Genomic DNA, 17,041 nt, shown 5'->3' with positions numbered 1-17,041 from the left:
GATGCTGAATAATAGTACAAGTATATTGCCCTTGAAAGTCTGAATCATTAAAGCAATTTCCTGCCTTTTTTTTTAACTGCTGTTGAAATTTTGCAGTTCTGTAGGGTTATAGATATATAAAAATATATTTAGGTGGTTGAGATTATTGCCCTTTGTTTAAAAGTGGGTGAGGCTTCGTCTGGAATACTGTACAATTTTGGGCCCACCAGTGCAAAAGACACTTGTTGAGAAACTGGACTGAGACCAGAGGAGGGCTATTGAGATGTAATTTGCTTGAGCCCTTTATCTGTATGGGAGACCAAGGGATCTGGATTTGTTTGTTTTGGAGAAAAGGAGATTAGGAATGATCCAGTCACTGCTTTCATCTTGCTATTGTAAGCCAGTCTCTAGAAGTTTGTGGGTTGGGAACTTTTCTACATGACCTGCAGAGATCTGCAACCTATGCATGCTTGTATGATTCTTTGAAAACTGTGTAATTTGCACTTAAAGTAAAATTATAATTGTTAATTGACAGAATAAAACCATTGCATATGTTGTATTTCCAATGAACTGGATTAACTGTTGTTTTCAGTTCTGTTTAGTGTAATTACTTTTGATTGCTTTCAAACACAAAGATAAACCCATCTGGTAACAGTTAGGGTATGGAGAGGCTTGAGATGGGTGAACTTTTCATTGTGTTCTGAAGTAATGATTTAAACCAAGTTTCTGACAGAACTGTTAGTCTGACTGATATCTGGATATAATGTTGTAAGTGAATGTTGATGTGTTGTTCTCAAGGTAGTGCTCAGTGTCCAAACATTCAAAGCTTTTTGTGGCACAATCTGTATAAAAAATGTATGGCTCTGTGTACTGAATCTCCCCAAATGTGTGATCTAGAGACATTTTGTTTGGCCATGACAGAGGTCAGAAGACACAAGGCAATTCTATTCTCCTTTAGTGTTATCAGAGTTCCAAAGCTGTTCTGTCAACTGTTTTAATATAACAAAAGTTACATTATTTTGTGTAGCTGTTTGGTGTTTCAAGAACTGAATATGTTTCAAACACAAATTTAGTTTATGGAGTGTAAGGAGCAGAGGGATACATTTTGAAAACTGAGGTAATTGAAAAGGATTGGTGAAAGTCAAATCTGATGCACAAGGAATAAGCTAGAAATAGTGGCCTTGATATTGGAAGGGAACTGAACTCTTCCTTTCAGGTGTCACAGTACAGGAAACAATAGTTCAGCCAACTCTTTCTTGCTGTGGCCTCTCCTGGACTGCCAGTCCACACTTGGTCTTCCAGCCTTCACTTAGTTTCTCAAAATATGCTGCCTGATCAAACACAGCTTCTAAATGTTGGGCCTTAGAACATTTTTTTCACCCTAAAAGGGTCTTCTGTTTTTAACAAGTTATTAGCAGAATATTGTGGAACATTATCCAATTCTTCTAGCTGCTATTCTCGCTCTTGCAGTTCTTTTCAGAACTGAGTCAGCTGAACTATCACTGTGACCAGTTACTTCATTTTCACTAATCCTGCACCAGTACTATTATGGGAGAGGTTGTGTGGCTGCAACATTAGTTAAAAAAAAAAACCTCTGAAATGCAGAATGGTCAGAAAATGAGATCAATTTTTTTTTGGTTCTCCTGACAAATGCTTTTATTGCTTGCCTTGTGTTCTTGTTACATATCTTGTTCTGTAGCTGTTGTTTCACATTGTTGAACATGAGATGAAGGTAGATCAGGTAGGATTCATTTGCTTTATTTACTTTCCTGTGCAGGATGAGAGGTAATAAGTATTTAGTTAAATTTTAAGTGGGCCCTGGTTGTTTGGTGCCTTACTACAGCACTGCCATGTAACCACAATTTCAGCTGAATGTTTCTTCACTACTATTCAGCAAATAGTGCTGTTCACATTAGAAAATCAAATGAACTCAGTTGGCTCCAGGAATGCCAACTGTATATATTGGGTAGCTATTATTAATGTTTTTGATGAAAACTTATGGAAAAGTTTAAATTTTTGATTTCTGCTTCTGCTCTCAAAAATAACAGCCTGTAATTTATTAAATGGTGGAGAAAAGGAGTTCATAGAGGAAAAAATAGAAGTCTCTTTCTTCCCTAAAACAGTACCATTTTTCCTTATTCATAAAAGCTGAAATTAATTTTAGTATCAGCTTGCACGTACTCATATCATGTTTTGAACAAAATTGACCCACAAAATACTAATGCTAAGGGTAATTCATGAGCAGATGGAAAAGGGAACAAACAGAGAAAGAGAAATTTTTCATATAAATGAAAAAAGCAAAGCAAACCCACTTGTCTGTGAAAGGCAGTGTACTCTGCAAGCTTGATTAAATGAGGGTGTTTTAGATTTTTGTATACCATCATTTCATTCAGTATTACTACTGCTTTAGTAGAAGTGTTTAAATGAAAGCTGTCCTGTGTGACCAGGATTTTCATATTGCTTTCAATATGCAGACTAATTTTTTTAAAGTAGAAATACCTTTTAAAGTATATATTTTTAAGTACAGATACATTTTTTATAATAAAAAAATCTTAAAACTATGTTTACTTCATTGATAGTTGTTCTACTGTGGGAAGTAATGCTAGCAGCATCCTGAAATAGAAGCTGGGGGTTTTTGCTAATGGAAGATACTAAAAAAGAGACTGCTTTCTGCAGACAAAATATTTCTAATGGTGGAGGGAATAAAAGGGTTAACAGGTCCTGTCTTCAAATGCTTCTTTTTCTTTCCAAATAGGGTTGCTAGACTGCTTTTAAAATAATTTGGCTTCTAATGGTGAGCAGTTTCAAACATGGTTTGAGAAGTGCTGCTCTGTTTTATTTCCTTAGCTTCTCCATGAAGGGTGAGTGCTGCAGTCCTGACTCGTTCTCCAAGTGCTTAGTCTGGCTACACATGAAGAATGGGCAGATTTATGAATTTCACAGCTGTTGCAAGCTAAACTGTAGTCTGGTTTGATAAGCAGAAACAGGTGGGATGTTGAGCAGACAAAAATAAACTCTTGAGCATGTTAGCCAGGCTCTATAAACCACACTGACACCTCTCTAAACATATGTAATTTGATAACTAAAAAATAGTTAAAAGTTGTTGCAGATGTACTTCAGTGGTGCATTTGGCCTCTGCATTGGTATCAAAATACAGGGAATGCTCAAAAGATTATTTTCATTGCTGCAGACTTGTAGTTTGCAAGATTTTTTATAGTTTGTTCCGAAGAGAAATTCTGTAAGCTGCAGGGTTTTCCCTTCTCAGGGGAAGAGAAAGGAAGGTATGTCTGTGACTTCCTTAACATTTATGAGCACTGCATGCCTGCAGAAGGGTGAACAAAGCCCAGATATTTATGGCTTAATGTTAAAAAATTTTTGTCCACTGAAATGTGGTAAGATAGACACAAGAGGGAGCCATATAGTTTACAGACAATCACAGTTAGATCATATTCCTAAAGAAAATACAGCCAGGTTTGAAGCTTTTTTAAAAGAATATGCAGTGGTCTTTGTGTTTAATTTTCAGGTGCATCTCTATGCCTGTTTGTAGTCAGCTACAGAGAAGTTTTTGTGAATCAAAACAAGATATGAAGACAAGGAATGCACTTAGAGAAGGTGGAAGTGTCCAAACTATTTACATTTTGAACATGATGAGTTTGAAGCAGTGTTGTATCTTTTCCCCAGCTGCAGTAAAGGCTGTTACTACCTGCCTAAATAAAAGATAATTTTATGATAACTTTAGTTGTCTTTTAAAATCTTTGAAGTGGTAAGTCCAAAGCCAGCAGACCATTAGCTAACCATACCTTTTGCCATGACTGTATGCATTCAGTGACACTCTGTGAGTAAGTAGTATCTCTACAAAGCTGCCTCTCATGTGCTGGAAAAAACACCAGTTTTGTGGGACTGTCCAGAATGACAGTTTGGCATTGATGTACACAGTGTTTTCAGCCTGTAGTCTTTGGACCACTGAGGGACCACATTTTTTTTCCTGAAGAGCAAGTTATCAGTCTGGAATAAAAAAACAAAAGACCTGAACCTCAGCCAGTATGGTTGACAGTGCAGTGGGCCTCTGCTATAAGGCCTGATCAGGAGGAAGGAAGAAGTGAATGAGGCCTTCTACAGATAGCTAAAAACAGCCTCACATTTGCAGAGCCTGGTCCTCAGTGGGGACCTCACTCCAGTATCTGTTAAAGGAACAGCACAGCAGGGCATAAGCAGTCCAGGAGGTTTGTGGAGAGCTTCCTCAGCCAAACAGTGGAGGGCCCAGTAAGGAGAGGTGCTACTTAGGGGGACCTCAGGGACCTCAGACTTACAAATAAAGAAGAGTTTGTTAGAGATGCAGAGGTTGAAGACAGCCTTGGCTGTAGTGACTATGAGGTGGTGGATTTCAGGATCCTGAGAGGAGCAAACAGAAAGGTCACAATGCTGGACTTCAGGAGAGCAGTATTGGCTACTTCATGGATCTGCTTGGAAGAGTCCCATGGGATAAGGCTTTGGAGAGAAGAAGGATCCAAGAAAGAAAACATGGTTGCTATTGATAGAGCACCTCCTCTAAGTTCAGGTGCAGTTCATCCCAAAAGCAGGAAGTCAGGAAAAAGTGCCAGGAGACCTTCATGAATCAGCAAGGAACTCCTGGCAAAAACTCAGACCTTAAAAGGAGTCATAGGGAAGGTGAAAGCAGGGACAGGTAACTTGTAAGGAATATGGAGATATTGTCCAGTCATCCAGGGATGTGGTTAAGAAACCTAAAGCCCAGTAGGAGTTGCATCTTACAAGAGATATCAAAGGTGATCAAAAGGGTTTCTATATGTACATAGGTGACCAAAGGACTAGAGGAAATGTGGGCCTGCTGCTGGATGGAGCGGGGGACTGTGACATAGTACATGTCAAATGGGGGTACCAAATGCCTTCCTTTACTGGTAAGACTGGCCTTGAAGAGTTGCAAGCACCAGAATGCCATCTAGAGGTGCCTGGACGAGCTTGAGAAATGGGCTCTTGGGAACCTCATGAAATTCACCAGGGGAAAGTGCAAGGTGCTGCACCTGTGTTGGGGCAACTCATGCTATCAATACAGCTGTGGGTTGAAGGGATTGAGAGCAGCCCTGCAAAGATGGACTTTGGGAGTGCTGGTGAAGGAGCCAGCAATGTGTGCTTGCAGCTCAGAAAGCCAGTTGTACCCTGGGCTGCATCAAAAGCAGGGTGGCCAGCAGGTTGACAGAGGGGATTCAATCCCTCTGCTCTGGTGAGACCCCACCTGGAGTACTGTCCCCAGCACAGGAAGGACATGGAGAGATTCCAGAGGATAGCCACAGAAATAATCAGAGGGCTGAAGTGTCTCTCCTGTGAGAAAATGCTGAAAGAGCTGGCCTTGTTCATTCTGGACAAAAAAAAAAAAAGGGAGGTCTTAAAGCAGCCTTTCCATAGTTAAAAGGGGTGAAAAAGATGGGGACCAACTTTTTAGCAGGGCTTGTTGCAAGGACCAAGGGTAATGGTTTTAGAGGGTTGATTTAGACTAGGTCTAAGGAAGGTATTACAAAAAGAGAGAGGGTTGATTTAGACTAGAAGGTATTTTTTACAAAAAGAGAGGTGAAACACTGACACAGGTTGCTCAGAGAAGTTGTTGATGCCCTATTCCTGGAAACATTCCAGGTCAGGTTGTATGGGTCTCTGAGCAACCATGATCCAGTTGAAGATGTTCCTGTTCATCACAGCGAGGAGTTGGAGTAGGTGACCCTTAGAGGTCCTTTCAAAGCAAATTTGATGCCTCTTAGTGATCTTTGAGCGATGATTTCCGAATCATCTTCCCATGATGATTGGGAAACTTTCCTGAGGATTGGAAGAAAGCAAACTCACTCCTATCCTCAGGATAGAAAGATCATTCCAGGGAACTACAAGCCTGTTATCCTCACTTCAGTTTCTGGTAAGGTGTCATCCAGTGGGACTTTGACAGACTGGAGAAATGGGATGCTAATTGATATTTAGCAAGAAGTGCAAAGTCCTGCACTTGGAATGAAATGATCCCATTATTATGTTGGGGGACAAGCTGAGCATGAGCCAGCAATGTGTCCTTGCAGCCAAAGGGCTAATGGCATCCTGGCTGCATTAGATTGCTGGCAGCATGTTGAGAGAGGTGATCCTTCTCCTCTGCTCAGCACTGGTGAGGCCACACTCAGAGTACTGTCTCCAGTACTGGGCCCCCCAGTACAAGAGGGATCAGTTTAATTCTAAAATTCTTACTGAATGAAGAAGGCAGTCACCTATTTAAGTAACATTTTAGCAAGTAAACTTAGATTCTTTGACTCACTTTTGTGTTTCTCTGCAAAGTTAATGAGCAAATACTTGCTTTCTTTTCCTTCTGTCAAGCTCCTCTTACTCAAGGAGACAGAAGCTGCCCCATGAGTCACACTCTTTTAAATATTTTTTTAAAATAGAATTTGGTAGAAGTTGTTACAATTTTTAGGTATTATCTGTAGTCTGATTTGCTTCCAGCATTTCACAGGAACACTGTCAAACAGTTTTCTGACTAGGGTGTATTGACATCTGGACACTGTGAAAGTGTTGTTGTAGTCCTGTTGTGAATACAAGCTTTGCAGTAATCTATCCAAAGATGTTTTTATCTGTTTGTGTGCAGTACTGGACAGAGAACTTAATTTCCTGGAGGCTGTAATCCTTTTGATCAGATACTAAATTTCATATATTCATATAAAATTTGACTAATTGATTTAGCGTGAATGAAATTCTAAAATTCCGCCATTAGCTGTTGGGGACTGGAATATCATTTTAGTTTGGATGTTTAACACATCGAGTTCTAGATTTCATCATAGCATCTTTAAAATCTGGTACTGTGTGTGACTTCAATATTGGGTATATTAGATGAGATTTCACATCTCTAACATAATTTTTACACAAATTTTTGAAGTTGTGATGATACTTTCAATGTGACTTATGCTGCTCTTACATTATTTCTCTGTGTTGTTTTTAATCTATCCTATTCCAATAAGCATATGATTTTCCAGGTCAGCGTGAAGTAGAACATCTGGTATCTCTCTGTACGTGGCTTGAAGATACCACCATTTAACTTTTGTGTGCTAAATGTTACTTAAGTTGAATGCAGACAAGTATACTGTCTTTTAAAACACCCTATTGAAGTAATCAGAAAAATTTATTATTTTTAAGTTGATAATAATAGAGTAATAATTTTTAAGTTGATAATAATAGAGTAATAGAGAATATTTTAATACTTCCAAAGAGATTAACCAAAATGCAGTCAAAAGCAGATGTATTTGAAACAGAAATTCAATTTTGTTTCTGTACCAGGTAGCTCTTCAGAATTCTCCATTTTCCTCCCTGCTTGATTTATACTCATTGGCATACCAGTCAAATAGCTTTTTTTCAGAAATTATGTCAGTGACACTGTGAAAAATGAGTGGAAGAAAGATGGCACAGTTGTAAACCCTGTAAAATCTTTCCTTTTTTTTTTACTTGTCTACTATGCATGTCACCTTAAGGAGAGATTTAAAATTACATTGAGTGGGCAGTTGCAAAGGTAAAAATAGTGTTGCTATATAATTTGCTTTGTCTGTGTTTCAATGCCCAAGTTGTTCTCCTTGATCAATAATAAATAAATAGGCAGTTAATAATGAAATATATTTATGCTTTTCTGTGTTGTTCCTCTCTGTGAAGGCCAAAATATTGTATTAATCTGTTTTGCTGGCAGCAGATTGAAGATTGACAGTATGCTTGTACTGTACCACTTAGTGTAGCTACTGTAAGGTGGTTTAGACTTTGCAAACGTGTGCCAAATTCCTGATTTTTGTGTCGCTTCTGGTATACCCCACCCCCGGCCATGATGACAGGAACAGCAGATCCTGGGGCTTCGTGGGGCCATTCCTGTGGCTGCCCCTCTCCATGGCAGAAGCAGCTCCAGGCTTTGCTGGGCTGTGTCTGTCCGAGGCAGGCAGATGAAGAGCTCGAGTCCTTGCGTGGGTGGGAGGTTCTGCTGCCTTCTTCCCCCGTTCCTTCCTTGCCTTCCCGGGAACACGGCGACAGCTCTGGGCTTGGAGCCAGCCGGACACAGGAGGAGGTGTTGGGCTGTTCAGGCAGCGTTTGCTCCTCAAGCAGCTGTTCCCTATCTCCTCCAAGAGAAAGGTGGCAGGCCATATGGAGGCATCCTGTGGTCCAGATTCAGACGATGGGCACCAGTTGGACCATGCTGGCCTAGATCGGAATACAGGCACATCCTGCTTGGTGTCTGCTATTTCTTAGAGTCAAAATGATTCGGAGTTGGAGGACAGACAGGATAAAACATATCTTTCATTTTGAATATAGATGTTATCTTTCATTGTACAGACATTGTTAAGATCTCCTAATCAGCAGGTTTTAATTTATTTTATATTCTGAATGGATTCTGCTCTAGTGGCCTAAACGCCTGCTTTCCTCTGGAGAAGCAGAGATGTACTTCAAAGCGTATGTGCCATGCAAAACAAAATTTGTTTCTGCTTAGTTTAAACCACATTTGGGAGGAATAATACATTCTCTTGTTAGTAGTATGGGCTTTTAAGGCATTTTTTTGAAGATGGGGTTCTCAACCACTCTCCTAGTTGAGAATGCAGATAAGCATCTCTTTTTACAGCCAATAGAGTGGAGACAGTTTTTTGTTTGCTTTTCTGTTAGTAGCCTTTTTTTTAAACTGAGTTGCACTTTGTGGGACATTTGAGTCTATCCCCACGGATATTGTCTGTGTCTTTTGTGGAAGTGAGTGCCTCAGCAGACATCAGAAGATCATCATGCACTTACAAGTATACTTTCTCATATAAAGTTTGTACTTATTGTGCAGATTTAATATTTTTCCTGATATAACAGCAGTTACAAATGTTCCATAAATTTAAAATATTATAACAAGCTGATGCTTCTTAGAGCGGAATACTCAAAGGATGTATTCTTTAAGCACTGCAAAATTATACAGGGTACTTATCTTTGTTAAAATTAGTAATTTAACTAAATTACAAAATGGATTATCCTCTTCAGTCAGACCCAATGCTAATACTCCACACAGTAGGACATTGATATGTTGCTAAGTAAACCAAAGTTTATTTTCTTGTACTGTTGTTTGAATGTGGGTTGAAGAGGAAATGGTAGGTTTTTAGTTTTGGATGTGTGTGCCCCTGTAGCCCCGGTACCTGTCATTCCAGGACTTACCATGGCCTGTGGGAGCTTGGTTATGAGGTGATCGTGATCCAGGCTTCCACCTAAGTGGCTCCTGGTAGGATTTGTTGGAAAACTTGAGTAATAGAATCACAGGTAACAAAACTTGGCTATAGTGCATAATATTGATGCTTGTTAGCAAACTCTTTTGTTGAGAAGTGGTTGTGAATTGGAAACACCATTTCTGTCCTTTCAAAGCAGTTCACTTCAGGGTTTCCATCACAGCATTTTATTTGTGGCTTGTGATTCACCTAATAGTGGAGTTCACTAATAGTAGAGTTGTGGGATGGATTTGTGCATGAACGTAGTTCCTGGGTGTTGCACTAAGCAGAATCATAAAGTATCCAGAGTTGGAAGGAACCCACAAGGATCATCAAAGTCCAGCTCCTCAAATTAACAAGGTAAAATGTTTCCTGAAATGAAAAATGCTCAAGGTAATCTTTGTACCTCAGGAGGAGCCTATAGAGGAAAAGATGTGTCATGATATACAAACACAGACCCTTGCAAGGAAGCTGTGTTTTGTAGCTATCTTACTGTATCTGTGTGAATGAAACGCTGCAGAATGAACCTGTAAATAAATCTAAGGCTCAACATGAACAGTAAACTCAAACTTTGCAAGGAGATTTACCACAGGAAATAGTGGAGCTCATGTGTCCTTCTGTCACGTGAACTGCTTTGGGAAGGACTCAGGAGGCTGTCTCATTACAAAACATAGTTTCTCTTACTTCAGCCCAGCTTCTCCCATTTCAGCCCTTAATGGGACTGCACTCAGCTCTAAGTGATTTTGTGAAAGGACAAAAAGTGGTATAGAGAACTTGGTCACTTATTTAAATGCTGTGTCTGATTGTCTTCTGTTTTGGGAAAGATTAGTATTTCAGAATTGTGTATGTATATGTACACACATACAGAATAAGTAGTATTCTGTAATGGAGTAATCAAGAAGTGGATGTTAAGGAGTCCATGGCTGTCTTGCCTAATTTAAAAAAGGAGATGGCACAGGATTGGAGGTGGAGTGCTCATTTCAGTCAGTTCAGAGTTGTTTCTGTGTATCTGTCTACCAAACAGTAATATCCACGTTGTATGTGAAGTGGGTTGTCAGTCCTTCAGACCCCTGAGTTAATAGTTAATGATTTGAGTTGTCTGTTGTGCCACTGCTGCCTCATTAACAAAGAACAACTTTGCAGGTAGAAGGTACAGAAAAAGGGACTGCACAGTAAATTCCATTGCACCAGAAGGAATCATTCCACTTTGCTTCCGCTGCGTGAATCCCCTAATAGTCTGGAACAGTGCTTTCTTGTGTATATTGGCTGAAAGTAAATAACAATTGCTGACATACAGAATTAAGCAAGAATATTATTTAGATTTAAAAAGTTTCAGTCCTTTTTTTATATTAAGATTCATTCTATTAGGTTTTGCAAAGTACAATTATCTTTTTTCTGTTAGGAAAATCATATAATGGCATGAGTTTGGGATCATTATTCCTAGCACTTCATGAATTGGCCTGTTTGAAAATTCTATAGCATGCTTCTGTAGTTATAAACTTTGTTACAAAGTAAAATAATCTTTGGCTTTGTCTCCTGTCCCGTCTCCTGTCCCGTCTCCTGTACAGTAAACTGGCTTCCCTCATAAGGTTAGGCAGCATATGTCCAATGGAAAAAGCGAATTCTTGTTTCCCTGTAGATCACTAGGATCCTCCATTCTGAATTCTTTATTTTACTTAGCTTTAGGGCAGTTAAAGCCTCAGCAGCTCCACAGAGAGGAGTTTCTCTTCAAGGCTGCTGCTTCAAAGGATTTCCAGAGCTGGGAAAGGGACAGTAACCAGCAAATGCTGACAGATCTTCCTGCTTCTGGCCCTGAATGTGTGTGTGTTTGTGTTTTTGTACACCTACACATTGGCCTGAAACCATCAAGTAGCATCCACCAAGGCTCATAACAAAATCTCCCCATGTTAATGAGTACAGTGGAAAGAGGGAAGAATCTGCAAAGAAGAGGAAGAAAAAATTGTTTGGTCAAAAGCAACTAACCCTTGGGGTTTATGTTCAAAGGAATGAAAGTTAACAAGGTGGAAACTTAAAGTGGTTTTGGCTTTAACTGTTTCAAGCACCCTTAGTGTTTTGGGGGCTGTGAAGGGAGTGCAGTGGTAGCCTCAGTTTACTCTTAACACTAGCTATGATCATTTCCTGGGGTAGAAGTGGAGCTGTCTCCACTTCAATGGGGATACAAGAGGTTTCTGAGATTATTGAAATCTGATTTAGTGATATCCATACAGTGATTGCCCACAACTTTGCCTTGGACCTTGTGAGTACTTGAAATAGTTGTCACGAAGTCCAACAATCTCTTTGTCTACAAACTCAGGAAACAAACAAAAATGAGGATTTTTTAAAAACCTTTTTCTGGCTATGTATTACAATGGAGCAGTAGATGGGTCCAATGATCAGTTTATCTCAGCTTAGAGGTGGTGTCTTTTAAAAGACAATTAACTTTGATCACATCTAATGATTAAAATAATTTTTTCTTACTTGGATTATACAAGGGTTAATAGCACAGAGGAATACACTGGGCAATATGACTTCACATAAAAATACATCAGCTCTTTTCAAGGCAGCTAGTAATGTAGATGTGAACACAAATTTAACACTAAGTAAACTTTAATTTTTCCTTCTACTCAGACATTGTATTGTGTGTTATAGTAATTGGACTTGTTCTTTGCATCACTTGGTAAACAAGCAAATGTTAAGCCAATTTTAATGGAAATTCTCCATCAAGATTAGGAACTCTGATAAATGAGCTGTAGCATTTTGTGATTGAATAGGGAAAAGTGTTACTGTCTGCAGAAGTCTGGCCACTCTGACAGGAGGTGAATGCCCCTAGGCTGGAAAGCAGAGTGAAGGCTGTGATGGCTTCTTAGCTGGAAGGGCACCCACTATTCTGCACTGCAGCCTTCGTGCCATTGAAATGAAACAAGCCCTCAAAGTGGGAGTGCTTTAGCATCTACTTTCTGCAACTTGAGAATCATTACCTTGTGATGTCCATCTAAAAGTTTGATGGAGAAATTAATACCACAGAGGCCCCTATGGCACATCAGGAGTGTTGCTTGTTTGTGAGGCATTAAACATGAGATGTGAACCACTGGATATTGCTGCTTCACAGAAAGAGAAAATATGTTTGGAAGTGTCCTTTTTTTTCCTTTTTTTTTTCCTCTCCCCCCCCACCCCCCTTCCTCTGATTGCCATACTGAGTAACTGGCTTCTAGTCTGATAGTGTTTTAGGTGACTAGAATAACAGTCTGTCTCTTTCCACAGTGGCTGCAGACAATCTGGCAGCAATCACTGTTACTTTTTAATATTTCTGGTTATTTTGAGATATCCTCCAAATGTCTCAAAGAAGGCTTGGAACACTGAAGGGGAAAAAGCATTTTTTATTCATTTTTTTTTTTTTAGGAATAGCAGCATCAGGAGGAAAATGAAATTCAGCATGCCACTATTTGTTTTTGCAGTGGTCATCACCCTGATTGCCAGTTCTGACAATATTTTCACAGAAAGGGTAACGAAATAAATGGTATTTGTTCTTTATAATAACTCTTTCAGTAGAATGTCAGGACCTGCATCTAAATGAATATATTCACATTTTCATGTTCCCATTTTTTATTTAAAGCTTTCCCTCCCAACTTTCTGAAACTACTTCATACAGGCTTGGTAAGTTAAAATTAGGGTTCATGTAGTGGATAATGTCACATTTGAAAGCTAATCTGTAGAGACCTAGCTGCATGAACCTGCAAAAGCTAGATCTGATTTTTTTTTTTTACATATTAAGTGTTTGTTTAGTTTAAATAAGTCTGTATCTTTTTTGAGCAGTCTGAGCAATTTGCATGCTATGCAGCAGTCATCTTCTATACTTTATTAAATATCTGTCAATTATAAATATCAAGGTTTTACATTAATGTCAAGATAGTACATCAAAAATTCATGGAATATGTGACTTTTTTCAAGGGTATTTAATACTTAATGCATTTGTGTCATTTTTCTTTCTAGATATATTGACAGGTTTTATTAAGTGTTTGTTAGGGAGATTTCATTTTTACCAAGGGACTATAAAGAGAAGCTGCATACTAAATCAAATTCTTAATCAGAATATTGTTCTTTTTTGTGTGTCTTCAGATTCTTGTAATCTATAGGGTTTTTAAGTTACATAGTAAAATAGACCAAATCAGAAATCTAACATGATCAAATATGCTGACGTATCTTAACTTTAAAAGAGCTACTAGAATATTGTACCACAGGATGTTATAAATATGGTAATTACATGTGCTGGGATTTTTATTCTGCCCTGTGTCTTTTAGACCATATATTTTGTCCTTTATTGTAATTTACTAGTGGTTTTATGTGAGTTACATCTGGATGGTGTCCACTTTGGGGCCATCCCAAATTTTCACAGACATACAAACCAGACGGATGACAGAGCATTTGGCAGCATCCAGGATCTTTGCCCATGGGTTGGGTGTTCAGGTTGGCTCTTACAGGGGGCTGCTTGTGTGAAATGAACAATTGATCTCCCTGCAATCCACTGATCTAATACACGCTTCCTACAGAGAGGACAATGACAACATGTATAGATCTTGCATCCCACGGTTGGTTGCTCCAGGTTGGGGTTGGGGCTGTGGGCTGGTGCTCCTGGAACGGGGTGTGTGCTGGAACGGCACACAGGGGCTGTAGCTGTAGCTTTTTGGCTGTTGAGCCCCTGCAGTGTCTGTGATGCCTTTTCACTTCCAGTGCATTATGGTCATAGTCATTCTTACCCTTGGAAAAACAGCATGTTCCGCTAAATCCTGCTGTTTCGGGGACAGGAGCAAGCAGGAGAGAACAGAGAGGACACACAGGGGTGTTTGCGTTCCCGGGACCTTTCTCCTGGGATGGACAGGTCGGACCCCGCTCGGCGGGGCGCTTGTCCACACTGCAGGTGCGCGGTGCGGCGCTCGGCCTGTGGGTGCCCTGGTCCCTCGGAGCAGTGCGCGGTGCCGCTCGGCCTGTGGGCTGCCCTGGCCCCTCGGAGCAGTGCGCGGTGCCGCTCGGCCTGTGGGTGCCCTGGCCCCGCCGAGCGGAGCAGTGCGCAGCGGCGCCGGCAGGGGGCAGTGCCGGCCCGCGCGGCCCGCGGTGTGAGGGCCCGGCCCGGGGGCGGCGGGGCCGAGCGGCCGGGCACGGCCGGGGGCCGGGGCAGCGGCACCCGCGGGGCTCCGGGCACTGCAGGCGGAGTGCTGGATGTAAACTCGAGGCGCACAATGAGACCCCGCTCCTCACACCGATCGCCACGGGCCGGAGGGAAGCACGGCCGTGCTGGAAAGGGAAACTGAGGGGCTGATACTCGCAATGTTGGTGTTGTCTTTCCCCGCTTAATTTATCAAGCTGCTGCAAAATACATCACTAACACTAGCAATAAGAGTTGAAATTAGATTGTCATGAATAAAAACTACAGGGAGGGTTTTGTTAGCAATAGTTAATTCCAGCTGAAGGCTGAGTTTCTGTGTTCGTTTCTGGACTCGGGTCTGGACTGTCCGGCAGCGAAGGTGCCTCCTGAGATGTCTTGGCTTTGTCTCAGTCCTGGGTTTGTGCTGAATGTTTTTTTGAGAAGAAACAACTGTACAATGTGTTGCTACAATTAAATTCGAAGGGATTTGTTACACAATGACCATGCTATCGATGTGAGTGAAAGTCATATGGAAACGTAGAGTGCTGTACAAAGAAAAAAAAAATTAAAAGTGAGGGGAGGGACAGGAGGCGCTGGAATTGTTAACTTCGGTCGTGTTCCGGAGAAAGCCCATCGGAAGGGTTAACCGAGGGGCTGAGGGAGAGCAGCCACCTGGGACCTCACACCCAATTGGCAGTCTTTTGTAATATATAATTTGCCTAAAATTGCGCGCTGAGCACAAGCTTTTGTTTTCTAATTGATTTACGGTTTGAGCCACTTTTACCTCATCCCCTACTGTCCTGCACACAGTGCCAGCAAGTACATTACAGTGAGAAATGATAAATTACCACGCACTTGTGATGCTAATGCATCAAGAGTAAAAAACTGCGTACTACATGGAGCTTCATGCATTAAAAGCGTCGCAAAGATAGAGCTATGCAAAAAATCATTTGTATCTTCTGAAATAACCGTTTGATCATTTGCTTCAATTCGTCTCAGAGACCTAATTGAACCTGAAGATTAAAATTTATGCTGCTGTGGCTTTCCATTTGTGAACTGGAACAAAGTTCTAAAGAAAATGTGTGAATGTAGGCTTAAAGCTACCTGTATTTTCGAGACTTTAAATAAGTTAATTAGTTAGAAAAATAACGGGTATCAGAGCTTCTTAAAGGTTTTAGACATTAAATGTTTGCTTGTTAATGAGAGCTGCGTTACACATTCTCAAATGACACAGCTCCACTTTTAGATAGGAGCGTGTGTAGATGGGTTCATGTAGATACTGCCTAATCAGTGTTTGTCACCAAAGCTATTTAAATATTTTAATCTGCTTTTGTTTCAGAGGTGTAGTGCAACTTTTACTGAATAACGCTGTTACAGGTATCAAGGAAGAATTGAAAATCTTGTATAATATTTCTTGCATTTCTGAAATACCTCACTGATATCACAGAGGAGAGAAAAATGTGGAAGTTGGTGAAAGCTAATGCACACTTATTGTCTGATTTCTTTCTCCCACTGTGCATCGAGGGCTGGATTGTGTTTTACCTTCACATACTCAGTCCACCTTAAAATTTTTTTATTTTTGTACAATGTCTGTGGGTTCCAGCCTTGAAATATGAAGAAACAGATTTATGGCGGCTGCTGGGCACAACAAATTAAGTTGACAGTGATGTATGAGAGCATAATAGCATGATGATCCCTCTGTAGCGCGGCTGGACGCCTCCTGCTTCATTTGGCTCTTGTTAGGATCTGTTAGGCAGCTAAATAATGAAATTCTGCTGACTGATTTCTGATTTCTCTTTTCTTCCTCTTTTCACCTTTTTATGCAACTTACATTTTGCAGACCCATCCTAATGCCAGCAAACTGCCCTTAAAGGATTCTTTCACTTATGACGACTACAGGTTGGTCTGTCTTTTAATTTTTTTTTCTTTGTTTCTTTTCTGTTTTTACTATGGTAAACTATGGGGCCCTGGAAGTGTTAATTGGTGGGAAAGCCCTATTGTTACTGAAATGTTAATTGTAGAATTTGATACTAATACACTTTATTAATGAAGAAGAAAGTGAAATAAATATGCAGATTTTAATTGTTACAAAGGAATAGTCATTAATTATAAGCAGTTAGTTTATCCCACTGGCACACATAGTCAGATTACTAAGGTTAATTCCTTGTTTCTTAAGAAAATAATTCAGTTGACGTGGCAGGAGTTTTAGGGTTTGGAGAAATTTTTTTAATATTTTTTTTTTTTTTCATAAAAGGCTCTACCAGCACACACTAGCAAAAGTTATTATCTAGAGCTGCTGCTGTTGAACAGGAGAGCTGGAGAATGGAAGTTGTACACATGAAGCATTAGTGTCACTTGGAGGTGCTATAAGGGGTGACAGAACTAAGATTAAAAGAATAATAATTAAGATAATGAGAGCTTTAATTCTGTTAAATGATTAAAATAGCATGAATAAAAGGCATTCATAAGGGATTTTCTAGCCTAGTTGTACTTGTGGGTAAGGCTATGAAAGTGGGATTTCTGAAGTGTGCCTCCTTCACTTAAAGGAAGGAACACACCAATTTACAAGTGAGGTGTTCTAAAATTTTACAGGCAAATTGCAACAATTAACATGAAGCATATTATTACTGTGTTTCAAGCAGTGTTTGTATATCAGAATTATCTACAATTTAACTTTAAC

At 40.0% G+C, this 17,041-nt stretch overlaps 1 protein-coding gene across 1 annotated transcript in view; it reads left to right on the top strand.

The window, feature by feature from the left end:
* The window catches only part of SETD3 (SET domain containing 3, actin N3(tau)-histidine methyltransferase), a 61,890-nt gene that overhangs the window by 30,516 nt on the left and 14,333 nt on the right, over positions 1 to 17,041 (top strand). Inside the window, exon 7 of the mRNA XM_058026319.1 lies at positions 16,202 to 16,260. Coding sequence (XP_057882302.1) covers positions 16,202 to 16,260 — 59 coding nt within the window. The remainder of the gene's footprint in view (positions 1 to 16,201; positions 16,261 to 17,041) is intronic.

The sequence above is a fragment of the Melospiza georgiana genome, chromosome 6, assembly GCF_028018845.1.
Source record: "Melospiza georgiana isolate bMelGeo1 chromosome 6, bMelGeo1.pri, whole genome shotgun sequence".
NCBI lineage: Eukaryota > Metazoa > Chordata > Aves > Passeriformes > Passerellidae > Melospiza > Melospiza georgiana.
Note: the sequence above shows the minus strand (reverse complement) of the source record. Positions and strands in the feature narration are given on the sequence as shown.